This window comes from Choloepus didactylus, chromosome 15 (genome assembly GCF_015220235.1).
Source record: "Choloepus didactylus isolate mChoDid1 chromosome 15, mChoDid1.pri, whole genome shotgun sequence".
Taxonomy (NCBI): Eukaryota; Metazoa; Chordata; class Mammalia; order Pilosa; family Megalonychidae; genus Choloepus; species Choloepus didactylus.
In genome coordinates this window covers 66,693,990-66,710,636 of record NC_051321.1, presented here as the reverse complement: position 1 = coordinate 66,710,636, position 16,647 = coordinate 66,693,990, and the positions used below count along the sequence as shown (strand labels likewise).

General features: G+C 50.5%; 1 protein-coding gene across 15 annotated transcripts in view; it reads right to left on the bottom strand.

Moving 5' to 3' along the window:
- Positions 1–1,576: 1,576 nt before the first annotated feature.
- COL13A1 (collagen type XIII alpha 1 chain) overlaps positions 1,577–16,647 on the bottom strand; it is a 144,171-nt gene continuing 129,100 nt past the window's right edge. For all 15 annotated transcript variants that reach the window (XM_037804703.1, XM_037804717.1, XM_037804712.1 and 12 more), the window contains 6 exons: positions 14,551–14,604; positions 13,195–13,248; positions 12,133–12,168; positions 7,072–7,158; positions 3,370–3,408; positions 1,577–1,750 (listed from right to left, as the gene is read on the bottom strand). In XM_037804703.1, the coding sequence (XP_037660631.1) occupies positions 1,748–1,750; positions 3,370–3,408; positions 7,072–7,158; positions 12,133–12,168; positions 13,195–13,248; positions 14,551–14,604 (273 nt within the window). In that variant the 3' untranslated portion in view covers positions 1,577–1,747. The remainder of the gene's footprint in view (positions 1,751–3,369; positions 3,409–7,071; positions 7,159–12,132; positions 12,169–13,194; positions 13,249–14,550; positions 14,605–16,647) is intronic.

Genomic DNA, 16,647 nt, shown 5'->3' with positions numbered 1-16,647 from the left:
CCACGGAGGGCACTTTGCCTGTCTCTCCCGGGGCTCTCCTGGCACCCCCTTCTCCTCTATCCCTATTTTCTTTGACTTTTAAACTTTCATTTACAAATATTTCTATTTTTGCAAACATATTTTCTCGTAAGCTACTTCAGATTCTTTGTGGCATTAGCTGAGGTGTCATAAGTAAGTGGATAACACAAGGATTGAAACAAAATATAAAAGGTTTCCACTTGCCAGAGTTACCCTGGGTATTCAGCTGACGGAGAATTCTAGTTTGCCAAGTGGTTTCCATTCGTGGTTACTCCATTCTGAGACCATCCATGAGTTCTGGTTGCTCTCTCCAGGGGAGAACCAGGGAGGGGACAGGTGAGCTCCTTTAGGTGACCACAGAGATCGGCTCTAGTTCAACTGGGGTGGCCAAGGCTCAGAGAGGGAAGTTGTCACTTCGCTACCACAACAGAGTGGACATTTTGAGTGAGAAGGCCAGCACCGTCCACACGTGATCCCATCAACCCGGGTCTTTGTGGGTGCAGCCCTCACCCTCCTGAAGCGGCAGAGCCTCGGGAACTTGAAACCACTAACTCCGAGTTTGTGTTGCTCTGGGACAGAACCCGAGTTCAAGTTTGCCTTTATACTGTCTAGGAAGAAAGGATGTATAAAGGACATTTAAAATGAAAACTAGATGGGGGGGGGGTGTTTAAACTACCCAAGTAGTTTGTTACTTTCAAGCACTTTAGAAGTATCAATTGATGTTTTTTAAAAAATCAAACACTAAATCTGAATGCTATGTCATAGCTAATACTTACCCAGTCAATTAAATAGATTTCCTAGAGATTGTTACTAAACGGTGCACTACAAATGGAGAGAACAAAACTCTGTATTTTAGAAAATGAGAGCCACACCAGATTGGCCCATCCTGGCCCAGATTTGTGAGTATTTTCTGAATGTTCTTTGCCAGAATGGAATGGCAGGTGAGGCAAAGCTCATCAGGTCCATATCGAGGGGATGGACTGATGAGCGATAGCTGATACAGATATCAGGGACTACAATGCTGAACGAGAAAACGGCCCCCCAAAGCAAAAGTGATAGCAAATGGCTCTCAGCTGTCAGCACCACTGAAATGTAAAGGGTAAAGAGTGACCTCTATCTGATGACCCTGGGACAAGAGACACTGCTTAACAGAATCCCTCTCTTCCACTGTTGGACTTAACATTTCAAAATATTACCCCACTCTTCTGAGGACCCTGCCTCTAGGGCCTCCTGCACTCACAAGAGATAATGCATTTAATTTAATGATTAATCAGGATCTTGAATTGCCATGTTTTCATTTTTTAAAATAATGAAAATCCATAAGAGTTTAAAATATTCTTAGTCACACCCGGCTTGGCAAATACCACCCACCTCCACGTGTGTGTGAATTCACACGTAAGCCAGCCAGCGCCTGGATGCTGGGTGGCCCCTTTAGCACCAGAACACAATAATTTATTAAGCTCCAATACTTAATAAGTGTGCACAAATATCATGCAAGCATTACAACTGTATTCTCAAACAAAAAGTGTATTAGAGACATAGACTTATACAAAACATCTTGTAAACAAAGGGGAAGAGGTTGATATCTTCTTTACAAAATATTCAGGCTTTTTTTTTTTAATAATCTGTAAGATGCATCATACTTCTGGCATTTTCAAAAAAGTGAAAACTGTATAAAAATAAATATTTATGCACAAAACCACACACAGGCCAATCCAAGTTAGAGGCATCACTGCAAAGAAAAAAAGCAAAAAACATTGAGTTAGTTTTAGTGGGTCTGTGGATGTTTATTTCCTTGTAGGAAATGAAACAGATCTTGTTTTGGGTTGGATGGGAGCTCTGGATAGGGGAACTGGGTCAAAGAAATGGGCTGTAAGCACCCTGAGGTGGGAAGCTAAGCTTTTACTTTCCACTGTCTCCCCTATGTGGCCACTTTCTCTCTCTGTGCCTGCGGAGGCCTGGCTGTTAATTACCACATCTTCCCCCGGCAGGACGGTCTCTGGTTGCTTCTCCAAGGCACTGTAGCTCTTGATAGTGGATGTTTTTCTGTTAAGCACAACCGTTTCTATCTCCTAACCATCGTGACAAGCTTGAAGAAGAATGTCTTTTTCTTAAGGGGGAAAGGAAGGGGTTGGGGTCTTACCCCACACTTCTCTTACCTGCTTCTGTAGCACTTTAACTAGGTCTAAGGTGGAAGTCAACAAGAGGATGCAGCATGGCTTGAGGGACAGATTCTGGGGAGATGTCTCCCTTAAGTGTTGAGTTTTTCCTTTCTCTGATTAGGGTGCAGGTGGGTACTCAACCTAGGTTCTGCTGGTAATTTTACTTCTTTCATCCAACCCCAGGAATTAATGAAATTCTGAGCATCTTAGCCAAAAGGAGCTTGCTCATCTCACTCTAATGTGACTGCTGGAGTAGGACCATATTAGCTAAGCACAAACTTGAGCTGGTTGGGGTCTCCAGCCCATTTATTGTGAACCAACACCTTGTGACCACTGTGGCAGGGGTCAGTGTGAAGTCTTTGAGTGGGAAGCAATGGGGAGGGAGGCAGTGGGTGGCACCCAGTGGGGCAGCACCGTAGCCACTACCTTTGCTGGGGTCAGGTTGGGCTTCCAGATTAGCCAAATGATGGCCCTCATCAGGCTGGAGAGTCCTGCACTTTGGAGGCCGAGGCTGAAAGGGGTGACATGTGTAAAGGCATAGCCCTGCAATGTCAGACTGCTTTAAAGATGACAAATCCCAAGGCAAGTGCGAATAAACGAAAACTCAATGTTGGCAGGAATTCTGGGAAGCCAAGGGAGGTTGTACCGCAGGTTACATGTGTGAAAGCATGAAGCTCTGGCAGATTACGTTCAAGAGGAAGGGTGGAGTGGTGAGCTGGACCATATCTATGAGGAGGTGTAGAAGCCACGTGAGTTTATACTTAAGCAATTAGATTTCCTACATCTGGAAAAATGCCATCATATGGCTTAAATGACCTCATATGAATGCTATGAGAGTAGCTAATTAATAACTAATTTTAAAACATGCTTTGGAACTCCTTGGAGGAAAGGTACTGTATAAATTAAGCACACAAAGCATAAAAATGCCATCTGTGTGACAACATGGAAATTCTGTACACGGGGGTTTGCTAATGCCTTGAAAAGTATTTTTAAGTGAACAACAAGTGTGTGCCACACAGGCATGGTTAATGGGCACTGGTTTTGCCATTGAGATAGTTCCTTTTTAGACCCCTGTCTTGCAGAAAGGCCCAGGATGGAATCCTGCATGCTTTCTCTTTCTCCCAGCTAGAGAGACGGAGCCCCAAGTACACCTATGCCCCCAAGGCAGTGCAAACACAGGGCACCTTACCTTGTTCCAGCAGCCTTGGACTGGTAAGCCGTCTTCACCCTGCAATGAGGAGGGAAGGAGAGGGCTGAGACTCTCAGAGGGTGGCCCATGAAGCAGGCAGGGCAGGAGTAAGAAGGCCACAAACATTTGGGTAACCTGTCCAGGTGTGGTCCACCCACTGTTGTCTATTTCTTTTTTCTACCTCTGGTCAGAGCCTTGGAAGGAGGTGGGAAACAAGTTGGCTGTCTTCCCCTCGGCTAAGGTCACGTGTAGCTACAGTGCAAGACCAAGAGGGGCTCTCAGCAAGCAGAGGTGTCCTCGAATGCCATGGAAAGAACGGCCTGGGAGACCTCCTGGTCTCTGCTCTAGTTCTACCAGGTGCTGGAGCTCATGGGCAGGTCACTCAGCATCTGGGGGCCTCTAGACAGCCCTGAGCTGATGAAATATGAGGGGGGGTGGGTTTGCAGAAAGGGACAGACAACCTCAAGGGTATTGCTGTGTGGCCCTGAGGTGCCTTCAGCAAGAAGACAAAGCTTCCGGCACAACCTGAGCCATTGCTGGGAATTTGGGGGGGAAATGCAGGGGCAGGAGTATAATCAACTGTGTGCTGTTTGCTCCCTTTGTTGGTAGCAACTGCCGAGTGCCCATGGCCTCAGGATGGCTGCTCATGGTGACAGAACCTTCCTGGGTCTCGCTGGGCCCTGACATCCTGGACTCTCTTGTGCATGCTGGGGGAACCCAGACATCATGGAGAGGCAAGGTGGGGCGGGCAAAGCGGAACAGAGGGCAGAGACCTGTTCCTCGGCTTGAGTCTGCGGGAGCTGCCCCTACTCTAGAATTCCAGGCTCCAGGGCAGAGAAAGAGATTCTAGAAGGACACAGGGCTTCAGGGGACTGCAGCAAGCGTTTGGAAGGCGGCTGGCCCATCACGGAGCGCTGACGGAGCCTACTTATATTAAAAATCACGATCATAACTCCCTGGCCCCATATGCACAGCAACACAATACAGGATGCAAGGAAAACAACAAGGGACAAGAAAGGGAAGATCTGTGCATCTGCAGCAAGATTAATAGGCAAACCACACACAGGTATGGGATGTTACTGGAGAAGATGCCATTTGGCATTAAGAGTCAAATAGGATGATCTTCATTTTCTCCTTGGCAGGGGTGGGGGGGTACTGCAGTGGAAGGTAGTGTCTTCCACAGTTTCACGATGGCCTTCTGCCCCCTCGCTGGGCTCCGGGTGGCGCTTGGCACACAGACTCCAAGGGAGAGAGGAGCCTCCTGGGGCTGGCTGCATTCCCAGCAGTGAGTGGCGGATGAGGGGAGGAAGGGAGGTAGAAGAGGATGGAAAGTTCCATGCATGTGGGAGAGGAGGAGGGAGGGTGCTCAGGTTGGGGCGAGGGGCTGCTGCAGGAGGGGGCGGCAGAGGACGAGCTGGCTGAGGGTTAATTGTGGCTCCTTGGAAGGCCTGTGAGCTCCCCGGCTGGGAAAGGTGCTTGTGCTGCTGTGTGCACCAGTTGGGGAAGGAGTGGGGGGTGGGGTGGGGGCGGGAGCAAGGGTTTTAGCAGAGGTGGGGTAGGAAGCATGCTCCTCTGTGAGCTTATTCTGAGCTCTGCTTTTGTTACATATGTGGATCCTAAAAAAGTCCCTAGTTGCTTTGAAGGGACTCTTCAAGGTGGGGCTGGGAGGCCCCAAATTCTAAACTATTACTAGTATGAAAATAGCTCCATGAATTCCAAACCTACTGGGGAAATTCAGGGGCAGCAGGAAACTCTTGACCCTGTTTCTTCATTCATGCAATGAAGTGTCGACTTCTGCCTCCCTTGCAATAAGTTCAAGGCCTAGATACGGACTGGGCTGGGTGAAAACAAACTGCTACCACTGAGGCTGGTCGTGCTTGGAAGAGGGTCCCTAACTGTGCCACTCCCTTCTCTTTAACTACATTCTCAACTTTTTCATTCTCTTCCAGACTACTCAGTGGGGAACAATCTGAAGATGAAACCAAGGGAAGGTTCTGTAACGTCTTCTGGGATTTCAACAAAAAGTATGAACGCTTTAGGATCTAAAACTCTGATCTTGGACCATCCTTCCCCAGTTCTGGTGATGTCACCAGGGATGTGACCCTAGACCCAGGCTGGAAGAGGAGACTGGAGGTTGCCTCCTCTCCTTCGGTTACAGAACTTCTTTGTCTACACTAGAAATGTTTCTGAGCATGCCGTCTGTCCCCTGCCAAATGGTGAGCTTGTGGAGGGCTGAGGGGCTATGGGGCTGACTCAGCATCTTGATGTTGGGTTCCCTCAACACTTGAGCAAATGCTTTGCCAGCTACTCAGCTGAACTAACTGCAGTGCATGAAGGAAGAGGAGAAGTCACAGTTCTAACATCCTGTCCAGAGAATCCCCTTTCTGGTTTTATTTCTGGTGGCAGATTTATCTAGAAGCTATTCTGATCCTCACTGCAGAATAGCAAAGCTGGATTCTGGGTGGGGAGAGCCGGCTCACAGAAGGGGGATGTGCTTTTGAAGCCGCCGCAGCAGGCAAGCTTTGCGTGCGAAAGGGCAGCATGGCTGGGATCCCCCAGAGGTGACCCCTGGGCTCTATGGAGGGAGGAAGCAGGATGTGGAGACCAGATGGGTGGACGCTGGGGAGCATGGGCGGCGGTCGAGAGGCATGCGGGCATCAACCACACACGTGGGGAAGCCCCCGTCCGCCATGCAGGAAAGGGCAGGCGATGCCATACCAGTGGGCATGGGGCATCCAGTCCGTCCAGCCCTGGTAACCCCGGCTCCCCTTTCTCTCCTTTAAAACCTCGGTGTCCCTGTTCACAAAACCAACCGCGATGATTATTTAGGTAAAGGCTGGCCGGCTCCGTCTGTGGAGTGGAGAGGCTCAGCCCTACCCTGGCCAGGATGCAGGACCCTCAAGGCATCTACAAAGAGTGGCTAAGTCCCAGTTCATTTCCCATCTCCCAAATTCAACCTCTGTGCTCTCTTTGGCTTCCTGGAGAGTTTAGCTTCTGAACATGGTCAACCAGCCCCCTCTCTATGTAAAGACTTACTTGGAGTAGACCCAGATGGATTTCAACTTCAGCACATCCTAATTTTCAGAACCTCCAAATGGATCAAGAAGGTGTCACAAATAATCGATTATCGGTCTGTTTGGCAAGGCTTCCTGTGGGTGTCTGGCTATGATTCTGGTCTGACGCTTCAAGGATTTTATCTGGATGGCTGGTGGGTGCTGGGAGGCTGTCTGGACCTGTTCTGCCTACATTTCAGCATAGGAGGCCCTCAGGAGGAGCTAAGCCCAGTGTCCTGCATCCTGACCGAGTGAGGATTCAGACAGCTTGAACCGCTGGCCACTAAACAGAGATGGCTGGCAAACAAAGAAGGCAAATTCATGCTCCCAAATGCTACACTGGCTTCTGAAGTCAGCCTGGAGCTAAGAGCTGAGGCCTTCTCCAAAAATCTCTTTCCTCATGGTTCTTCACTTCTACACATCAATTGTTTCCCGTCTTCAAGGGAAAGGGATTTAGCTAGAATGATTTGCAGCTGTGGTTTTAAGGCAACCCAACAGCAGGCAGAATTTCACGGGTCAAATGGACAGATTTTGGTAGCATCTGTGTAGTCATTCGGTTCTCATCTTAGTTTATTTGCCTTCTTTGTTTCCAGCTTGCAAACCTCAAGGAAAAAAACCAGAAAAATGCAAGTGATAAATGAAAACATACCAATGGGCAGGGGGCATCTAATCCAGGTGCTCCTTGGTCTCCCTTATCCCCTTTAGGCCCTCTAGAGCCTTTCTTCCCCCTCTCCCCCTGTAAATAACGGGTTAGTCCGAGAAAAAAAAATAACATCAAAACTTTAGGATTATCCATGTGTTAAGGTTAGAGACAGAAAAAGAAAAGAGAAACAAAAGAGGGAAAAAAATAGATTCTTTCAGTTAGGAGCTTCTCCCTGATAGGATTTTGGGGCAGTACCTACCTCCACCCCACTAAGCCCCTGAGAGTTTGGCTAAGGCAGGTGGGGAAGGGGCAGGGGTGGAAGGTGAGGCCAGGCTGCAGGGAGCAGTGGGGCCCAGAGCTGGAGGTGGAGGGAAATGCAGATCAAAGATACAGGTCGGCAGTTTTGCTAATGCTGGGCCAGGGTGAGTCTGTAATGAGCAGGGTGCTGAGGGGCCAACTTCGTTCTCTGAGGGTCCATTTTTGAAAGGCTTTGGGCTGACAACCTTTTGTCCCAGTTGATTTTCATTCCTTTGCTATGCTATTAGAAGCAACGTGACTTTACTTAGAGCCCTGGGGTGTGTGTGTGTGTGCATGTTAGTGTGTGTGTGTGTGTGCATGTGTGCGTGTGCACGTATGAATGTGGTATGTGCTTGTGTGTATGTGCATACACATGTATGGGTGTGTGCTTGTGCAGGTGTGTGTATGCATGGAAAAGTGTGGGTCTGTGCTTGTGTGTGCATGTGTGTGCACTATGGTGTGTGTGCATGTGTATGTGTGTACAGGGCTCAGCTGAGTCTTTTCATTCTGTGAGTTTCCCTGGGCCATCCTAGTCTGAAGTCACAGGCAGCTATTGTTTATGGACATGTCAGTTTGTGGAATTCATTTGTTTCTGAAAAGCTTCACTAAACTTAATCTTTCTAAATTGAATACTATTGTATATGTCAGGGTCACTCTCCATTTAAAGGAAGGCAGTGAGGAATTCTTTTTAAAAGTGAAGCATCACATCTGTAATGAATTTGAATTTGGATTTTCATATGCTGTGATTCTTTAAAAAGGGGCCCAAGTGGGCCCTGGGGGAGCCTTCTTGGGAACTTCCCTCTTCTGTGGAAGGCTGACTGTCTCATGCTTGGGCACTTCCACAATGCTACTGTGGGGTGGCAGGACCTTGAAGGCTGGGTGGCATGTTGGTCAGAACAAAGGCTTGGAGTCAGAGCTGGTTCTGCCAATTATTAGCTGTGTGACTGTGGGAAGTTTCTGAACCTCTCTGAGCCTCAGATTCTTCACCTGTAAAATGGGGATAATAACACTTGCTTCAAAGACTTGTGAAGTCTTTGTGCATATTAACTACTGACCACTGGCACATAGTATGTACACAGTTAGTGACAGCTGCCTCATAATGAGAAGCATGATGCTGTTATTTATTGTTGGCTGGTATAGAAGCCAAAGCTGCCACCAGAGGCAAATCTCAGGGCCAGAATTAAAGTCTTGTGGTGTCTGCAGCATTCTCACAGTGGAAGGCTGCAGGATATAAGTTCATTCGAGGGAGGCAGAGAATAAGAATGATTTTGAGGTTTCCTCTGCTCTTTGGAAATTACTGAAATTTGTTGATTGAAGAAGTTGCCTGCAATTTCCAATACATTGTTTTAAATGAGGTTTCCAAAACTCAAATTGTTACTTAGAAAATGATACGTGTTTAAGAGGAATCACGCATATACATATTAGGTATAATCCTAAAAAATAAACATGAAAATTCTGTTGGCTCCGAAGTAACCCACCAAGGCCTGGTATGAGTAATCCCCAATGGTGGACAAGCGAAACTACGAGCTCTCTGGATGGGAAAGCTCATGGGGAATCTTCTTAGGAGTGCTGACCCTCCTTCTGTGTAAAAATGTGCACAGTCCTAATTAAGAGGGTGGACAAAGCTGCCACAGTGGGGGGCCTTCCAGTCCGGATGGTTTGCTTGTGGGTAACGGAGGGTTGGCCAGGTCTCTGACTTTCACGGTGGGTGACGTACACTGTGGGGCCCTGGTGCCGTGTTCTAAGGGCAAGAGCAAGGCGTTTTTGGTTGGCTGTCCTTTCAAGACATTAGAGTAGAAGCTTTACCCACATCCTCCCCTGCTCCCACCCCAGAGAGTGACAGGAAGGAGGCCCTGCCAGAGAGAATGCTGGCTAGTAAGGGGGGAATGGGGCAAATGAGGTCAAGCAGCAGAGTTTTCTTAAAAAATAAATAAATAAACTGGAAGCTGGGGGGGGTGGAGGGAAAGGATGAAGACCATGGGATTATGGGATCGTGGTGGGTGAGCATATCTAGGGGGAGAAAGACTGGAGAAGTAAATGAAGGAAGAGGCAGACCGAGGCCATAGATACAGGAGAGGAGAGAGAGGTAAGGAGGCAAGGTGGACCCAGGCAGGCAGCGTGCACACACACACACACACACACACACACACACACATACGCAAGGGCATCTCAGAGAGGGCAAGTTAGCGCCCCCACACCATGCTCAGACCTCTTCAGTGGCTGGCTTGCAGGCAGCTCTGCACCAGCACCAATCCCTGTTGGTGCAGGGCACCCAGTTTTCCTCATGACTAAATTGCTCAATTCCCACCACCCTTTGTCCTTTGACTGATGGTTCATCCTAGAAGTGGCAACTGGGCCACATTCACAGAGAGCTTCTTATCAACAAGAGACGTGCCCTTTGTGACAAGGGCAAAGCATTCTTTCCATGAGCATCTGTGTCTTCCTCTTCGAAAACTTCCTGTTTCAGGCTCTGAGCCTTCCCCCAACTACCCTCTCCCTTCCAAGGTTCACAGATCTTGCTCTGGACACGGGGAAGCATAATTTTAAGGTTGTGCCTTGGTTCACCGTGAGACAGAATAAAAGGTTTGTGCAGCTGTCAGGAGCCTCTGGGATGGGGGTCCCAAGGCATGACTTGGGGAAAAGTTTGGGAGCTGCCCTACAGGGAACCACCCTCCAAAATCTGGATTGTGGTGAGGGGCTGGGGGGCTTTGACCATCTCTAACTTCACCTTCAGAAGTTAACAGGGAAGCTTCTAACCAGGATGTTGTCTAAGCCCCTTCTGGCATTTTACCTTGGTCCAAGTGTCACTCTTCTAAGCTGCCAGGTATTGAAAAACAGTCCACGGCAAAGCCCTCCCAGCTTCCCTCCACCCCAAGTCCTGTTAGGGTGGTATAAAGAGGCCTCAATGAGGAAGCAAGATTTAGGGAGACTTGTACGGGCCATTCTGGTGTCCTGAGAGTCACATCTCTCAGATGGAGAGAGTACACTGTTTTTTGATTTGGAAACCTGTACTTTGGAATAAGGCTACTAAGTCAATTAGTTCTTTATGGTGTACTCGAAAGAAAGTTCATGCAATGTTACTATTTTCTGGGCTTAACTTTAAAGGGACATATTCCTAATCTCTATATGGGATGGCGGCAAGCATGTAAAAGTTCAGGAAGGCAGAAGCAGAGAACTCCTTTCTCGCTGATTCCAGGGGCCTCACTGGCTCATTCGGTGACGTTGTGTCCTTAAGAATCAGAGCCACCGGCCTCCCACCCTCGGCTCCCTGCGATGCAGTCTGCCTCCCCTGCCTCCACCTCCCGGGCAGCAAATCATCCTCACCTCGAGGATGGGCTTTGTAGCCTTCAACCGATTCAGTGCCTCAAGCCAACTGAAAAAGTCTTCAGAAATAGGTTATAGAAGGATCAGTTTAATGAAGAAAAGAAAACCAGAACTCTGTAGAAATAAATTAGAAAGGGGGATACTAAGCCAATGATAAGGTGGAATGATCAATTTCTTTAGAGGCCTAAATTCCTTGCTTTCACACCAAGGGTTTCCCGGCCTGCCTCAAAAGGCTGGCCATGTTTCCGGAAGTGGATCTGTTTATTCCAGACCCTTATTCTAAACTTGGTCTTCCCATGGAGCACTTTGGTGGGGGTAGTTCTGCCTGCACCCCCTTGTGCATAGACTACCTGAGACAAATGGAGTTGCTTTTGACCAACCGCCTGTAAGAAGTCTTCAGGAGTGCCCAAGTGCTCAATAAATACATCTTAAATTGAAGAGAATGGAATTAATTGGTACCAGATATAAATATACGGATTCTGGCACTTGATAGTCATGAACATGAGGTCAGTTTTCAAAGACCAGCCTGACGAGTTGGATCCCTGAGGCCACCCACTCTGCCTCTCAATCTCTGTGGGACCTCAGTACATTTTATCATCGTTCTGGGCCTCATTTCTTGGTCTGTCCCTCCCATTCCTTCTCTGCAAATGCTAAGCTCCTGGGATTTTACAAACCACTAGAAGACCCTCTTGGGCTTCTAGGCCCAAGAGAACCACTGTGATGAGAAAACACTTGAAAGAATCATTCTAGAAAGGAGCCTGGCAGTTCTCTCTTGGTCAGAGGTTAAATTATCCTCCCTGCTGGGCCCAAATGCCAAGGCCACGGCACGTGTCATCACCTCCTGTGGCTGTGGGTTCTGTGGACATTCAATAGATGTGTCCTGGTGAAGATGGCAGAGACCAAAGGTGGAGCAAGGGGCCTAGGACGGCACAGTTCATTTCCTAGTCCTGCCGACTCTTTCCAAAAGAAACAATGGCTTTAATATGTTTTTTTTAAAGGGTTGGTTGCTTACAACAGCTGTACGCTTGTTCTCAGAACTGCAATTTATTTTCTCTCTCACCGGTGGCCTGGAATGCCTGGAGAAACTAAGTTTTAGACGGCGAGGGCTAGATAATGATGGATTTAAAAAACACCGTGTAGGGGCCCATTATCAGGGCAACACAGAGGGAGCTGGGCATGACCGGTCACTGGATGGCAAGGCTACTCTGATGGCCATGGGGGTTGCAGAAGCTCGTCAGGTGGAAAAATACGTGCTTCCATTTCAAGACCAGGCCCGAGGCCCCCTGCGTGCCACATATTAAGCCCCTCGTTTTAAAGCCTTTTCACCTCGGATGATTTATCAGAAAAAACTTTTTGCCGTGTTGGGTCAGGACTTCCCAATTGATCATTCCACCCCATCGGGGAGATGTTAGTGACCACAGCCAAGGGGCCAGGGCTCAGACTCACCCGGTGTCCTTTGTCCCCGGGTGGTCCGTGTAAACCCTACCGTCAATCAGAGAAATGGAGACGCGTTAGAGAGGAAACATGGACGGCCGCCAGGCCTTCCTTCCAGGGTCAGAGCGCTCTCTGCTGATGCCTCGTTCACGGGAGCCTGCCTTCATCACCCCCATTGTACAGGAAAGGGATATGGGAGAAAATCACCAAAGTCACATGACTGAGAGAAAAATGGCAAGCACGGGGCAGAGCCGAGGACAGGCTCCTCGCCGTCTCGCTCCACAGCCCACGCCCGCGCCCGCAGTCGAGCTCTTCCAGGGTCCCGCGTTGCTGAGAGTGGGGCTCTGAGGATAAGGCTGTGGAACAGAGAAGTCTCCTGGCAGAAGAGATTCACCATCTTCTCAGATACTCTTTTCAAGGGGCAAGATGCTACCCATTCCTTCAGCCAGGGGATGCACACAAGGCAGAGAGTTGCCTGGAGTGGCCTCTTTAGCTAAAATGGAGTTGCCTAGGCAACTTAACATGGAGCTGGCAGACAGATGCACAAGCCCCAAAGTGGCTGGGAAACAAACGTCCTGGCTCTGTTAGGCAGGTAATTTACTTTTATGACTTGCTGCAAATGGAGAGCCAGCCCATTTTCTTCAGGCTTCCTTGGGAAAGCTGCTCCTTTCCTGAAGGCTCTTCCTGCATTGCAGGGATTTAGGCTTGATTCTGCCCCTGCCAAGGGTCCCGCCCCCCCGAGGGCAGAGACCGGGCAGGTGCCCCCATGGGCCCCCTGCTGCAGCTAACATCGAGGCTGACGGTGGATGGTGGACGGGGCTCAGGCTGGTTGCCGCATCCTGTCAGGTGGCCTAAGTGGCTGAGGACTCAGTCCCCCAACCAGGCCAGGGCCATGTGCCCCCATTTTTCCCTCAAGCTGTGCCCAGCAGGGAAGCTCTAGTGCAGCAACCCTCTGGCTGCTGGCAGCTTCCTCTGTCGTGGAAATGAGAATTCTCAGTTGGCCCCAGAGCTTCTGCTGGGGAGTGGGGGTGGGGGATTGGGGTGGGAAGAAACCTCCAATCCCGTGAAACTTACAGGAAGCCCAGCTGCTCCTGTTGGTCCTGTCATCCCAGGGTCGCCTTTGTTGCCCTGAAACAAGAGAAAGGCTCCTGTGAGCCGTCCCTTACAGGGTAACAGCATTCTGTCAGCCATTTTCTGTTTTCATATGAAATGTGAGAAACCTCTCTAGCTCCCTGAAAGAGCCCCCAGGGAAGCAAGGGGCTGTACAGAGGGTGGGATGTGGCTGGTGTGGATCTGCCCTACAGGGGGCTTGGAAACCCCTTCTCACTCTCTCTCCAGCTGCCTCAGCACCTCTCCTCCAAGGCCCTCCAGGACTGGGCAGTGTCCTGGGGGAGGCCCAGGCTGGTCACCCCATAAGCAGGGGTAAAGAAAAGGGAGCAGGGAGTGGGCGTGGACAAGGCAGGCAGGGAAAAGAGACCAGAAAGATAAAGTTTGTATCTCATCTTCGAAGCCTCCCTCAAGTGTCACCTCCTCAGGGAAGCCATCCTTGATTTCCCCCAATGGGCTGTGGTCTGAGAGAACTCTATGCCCCTTTTCAGAAGCTTCCACCCTCCCTACCCCATGAAGGCTGCTCCTGTCTCTCTCAGCTGCATGAGAGCACAGAGGACAGAGGATGGAAGATGGAGGGCCCTGAGGCAGCCAGGTGTGCCAGTGGAGAGAGGAGGGAGAGGTGTCCAAAGCAGGAGCTCGACTGATGACTTTTAGATTGTCCAACACCCGAGAACTGGATGCGTGGAAACCAGGGCCTGGGAAGAGCTGATGTGGAAACCACCAGGCAGCCCTCCTGCCTCCACTGAGCTAACACCCTCCTCTCTCACCTTGCTTATTGCCACACCGTGTGGGGCTGGAGCTCGGGTTGCCTTGTGATGTACTGGGTCGTGGGACCAGAACCGTGGAAGCCGGGATGAGCGCACAGGCCTCCTGACTTCTAGGGTGTCCCTGGGATTTTTCTCAGCCTCACCTGGGACTCTGTTCCACGCTATCTCCCTAGATCACCACGAAGTGGAGAAGTGGCCCGGTGACCACAGCTTCCAGGGCCATGCCTGGCTCTGAATCCCTGGCACTGATGCGAGGGGACCAGAGGCAGAGGCAGAGAAAGCTGTCCATCCCCCCCATGGCACCAAGTCCCTGTGCTTCCATAGCTACAAAATGAGCCACCCCTGGCCTGCCACCACCCCCCACAGGCTGTGGTGAGGACACCAGAACAGTTGAAGGAGGCAGGGACAGTGGCCGAGACACCTGGGGCTGATGGAAGTGGGAATCTGGGAACCCTGCTGGGCCCACGTGCTGCGGCTGCAGGATCTGAGGTTTAGGGCAGAGGGGCCCGCCTCCCTCTAGGACACCCCGTCCCTCAGCTCATTCAGTACTCACCCTCTCGCCCTTTGGTCCCGCTGGGCCGGGAGCTCCAATTGGTCCTGGAGTGCCCTGGGGAGTGTAAAGAAAGCAAAGGTGAGGGTCCCGGTGTTGTGGGAGGGCTGGGCACCCCGCCCGAGGCCTGGACATGGGAAGGCCCACAGGCCCAGTTTTCAGGGTTGGCGAGGCCAGGCTCGTTCAGGGCAGTCATTGGACTGGGCTGGGTTCCTGTTTGGGTTTGGGGGCTGTGGGGAAAGTGCACCTCCCCTCTGCCTCAGAGCCAGATTCTTGGAATGAAACCCTTTTGCTTCACAACCGAGCTTGCCAAGGCTGAAAACGGTAGAATGGGCACTTAGTTTGCTCCCAGAAGCACTTGGGAGGAAGTCGACCCCACCCCGGGGAGGGGGTCAGGGGCTGGCACCCTTTTGCTGTCGCAGCTCCACATGCAGCGGGAAGGTCTTCATGCCACAGAGACCGATGCAGACACACAGAGCAGGCATGGGGGCCTCACCACCCCTGGCCGTTCCCCTGCAGACCCGTCCCTACGTCCCTGGCCTTGTGCCAGCAGTCGGGGCCTCCTCTCCCCTCCTACCAGGCCCTGTGGGTCAGGCTGGACTGGAGAGTGGATCAGTGTGCCTTGGACATCTGCACGGGCCTGGCAGGAAGGTGTCATAAACTCTCCTGACTCAGGGCTGTAGGGGAGCTGGAGGTGGCTGGAGGAATGGAGCTGTGTTGCTTAGAGACAGGAGCAGGACTTGCTATGGCATAAACATCTTCCCCAATTTACAGCCCAACTAGCTCAAGTCTATATTGCAGAGCTGCCTACTGTTCCGCCTCGCTGTTTGCAGGTTGGATGTGTGGGCAGGCCCCAGAGCTCTGCATGTGGCTGTGAAAGGTGGGCACGGAGCAAGTGGGAAAATGTTGATTTACTTTACACGGAAAAATGAAAGAGCAATAAGATGCTATCTGTGCCCTCTTTGCAAGTAGGAGGGAAGAAGGACAGTTCTTGGGCATCAATAACGAGAAAAGGAAGGGGCCAGATCAGGCTAATGGGTATGAACAGGGCACCTGAGTGAGCCTGGCCGTTCTAGACCCTATCTTGAAGGTCTATAAGCTGTGTGACCCTGGAGAAGATACTTAGCCTCTCTGAGTGTCAGTTTTCCCTTCTGTGAAATGAGGATGGTTGGTGCCCGTCTCCAGGTTTAAAAAAGAGAATGTAAAGCTTTTAATCTGGGCCCTAGGAAGTACTCAATAAATGTGAGCTATTGACAGGGCAGGGTTATTTGTTCCATAAAATTCTTCCTTTAAAGTTGTGGTATTGATTTCATAAGAAAATTAAGACTTTCAGTCCAAGGGGACAGAGTATATAAATTTACACTGCTCCCCTCTGCTCAATGTAAATGGAATAAGCAGTTGAGAAAAAAAAGTCTTGGTTCCTTTGATTCTAGCCACAGATCATCCTGCCAGCCCTGACCAACCCCCTCGGAAAGGCAAATTGAGGGAGACAGAGGCCGTGATGGAGAGGAACAATGTAATACTGCCTGGGCGGTGGGGGTGTATTCTCTGCCTGGGAGGGTCTTTGGTGTCATCCCCACAAATGCATGTGGGGAGCAGGGCTTGGAGAAGAGCTGTCATCTTGGGCAAGTCCCATCAGCTCCTCCTCTTTATGAGGGCAAAGAACAAGCATTCAGCAGGACGAAGCCAGGAGTGGGGTCACCTTGGCCCCTTCTATCTCTAAAAGCTCTGGGCTTCTATGGCCATCCGCTTGGAGGCCCCCCTCCAGGTCCCCTGGGGAGGCCTGCACAGTTGGGTGTTGATGGCTCCCTGTACCCTGTCTGCATGTCTTCCCCTCCATGCACAAAGCCCTGAAAGTTCTGGTCTGCCCCAGGCATTACTGCAACCAGCTCATTAGAACCTCGTCTCCTGGATGGGCTGCGAGTCCATGGTCTCGAAAGCATCCTGCAGGGCAGAGCTGGGACTCGCTGGCTGGCAGGGGCTGGGCATACACTCCTCTGGTTAATTCTCCCGTCTCCTGGCCCTTTCATAGTCAGTGACCCCAATACCATGGAGTGGGGATGGGCTCTAGTGGGGAGTGTGCAGCTGACAGCCGGGAGC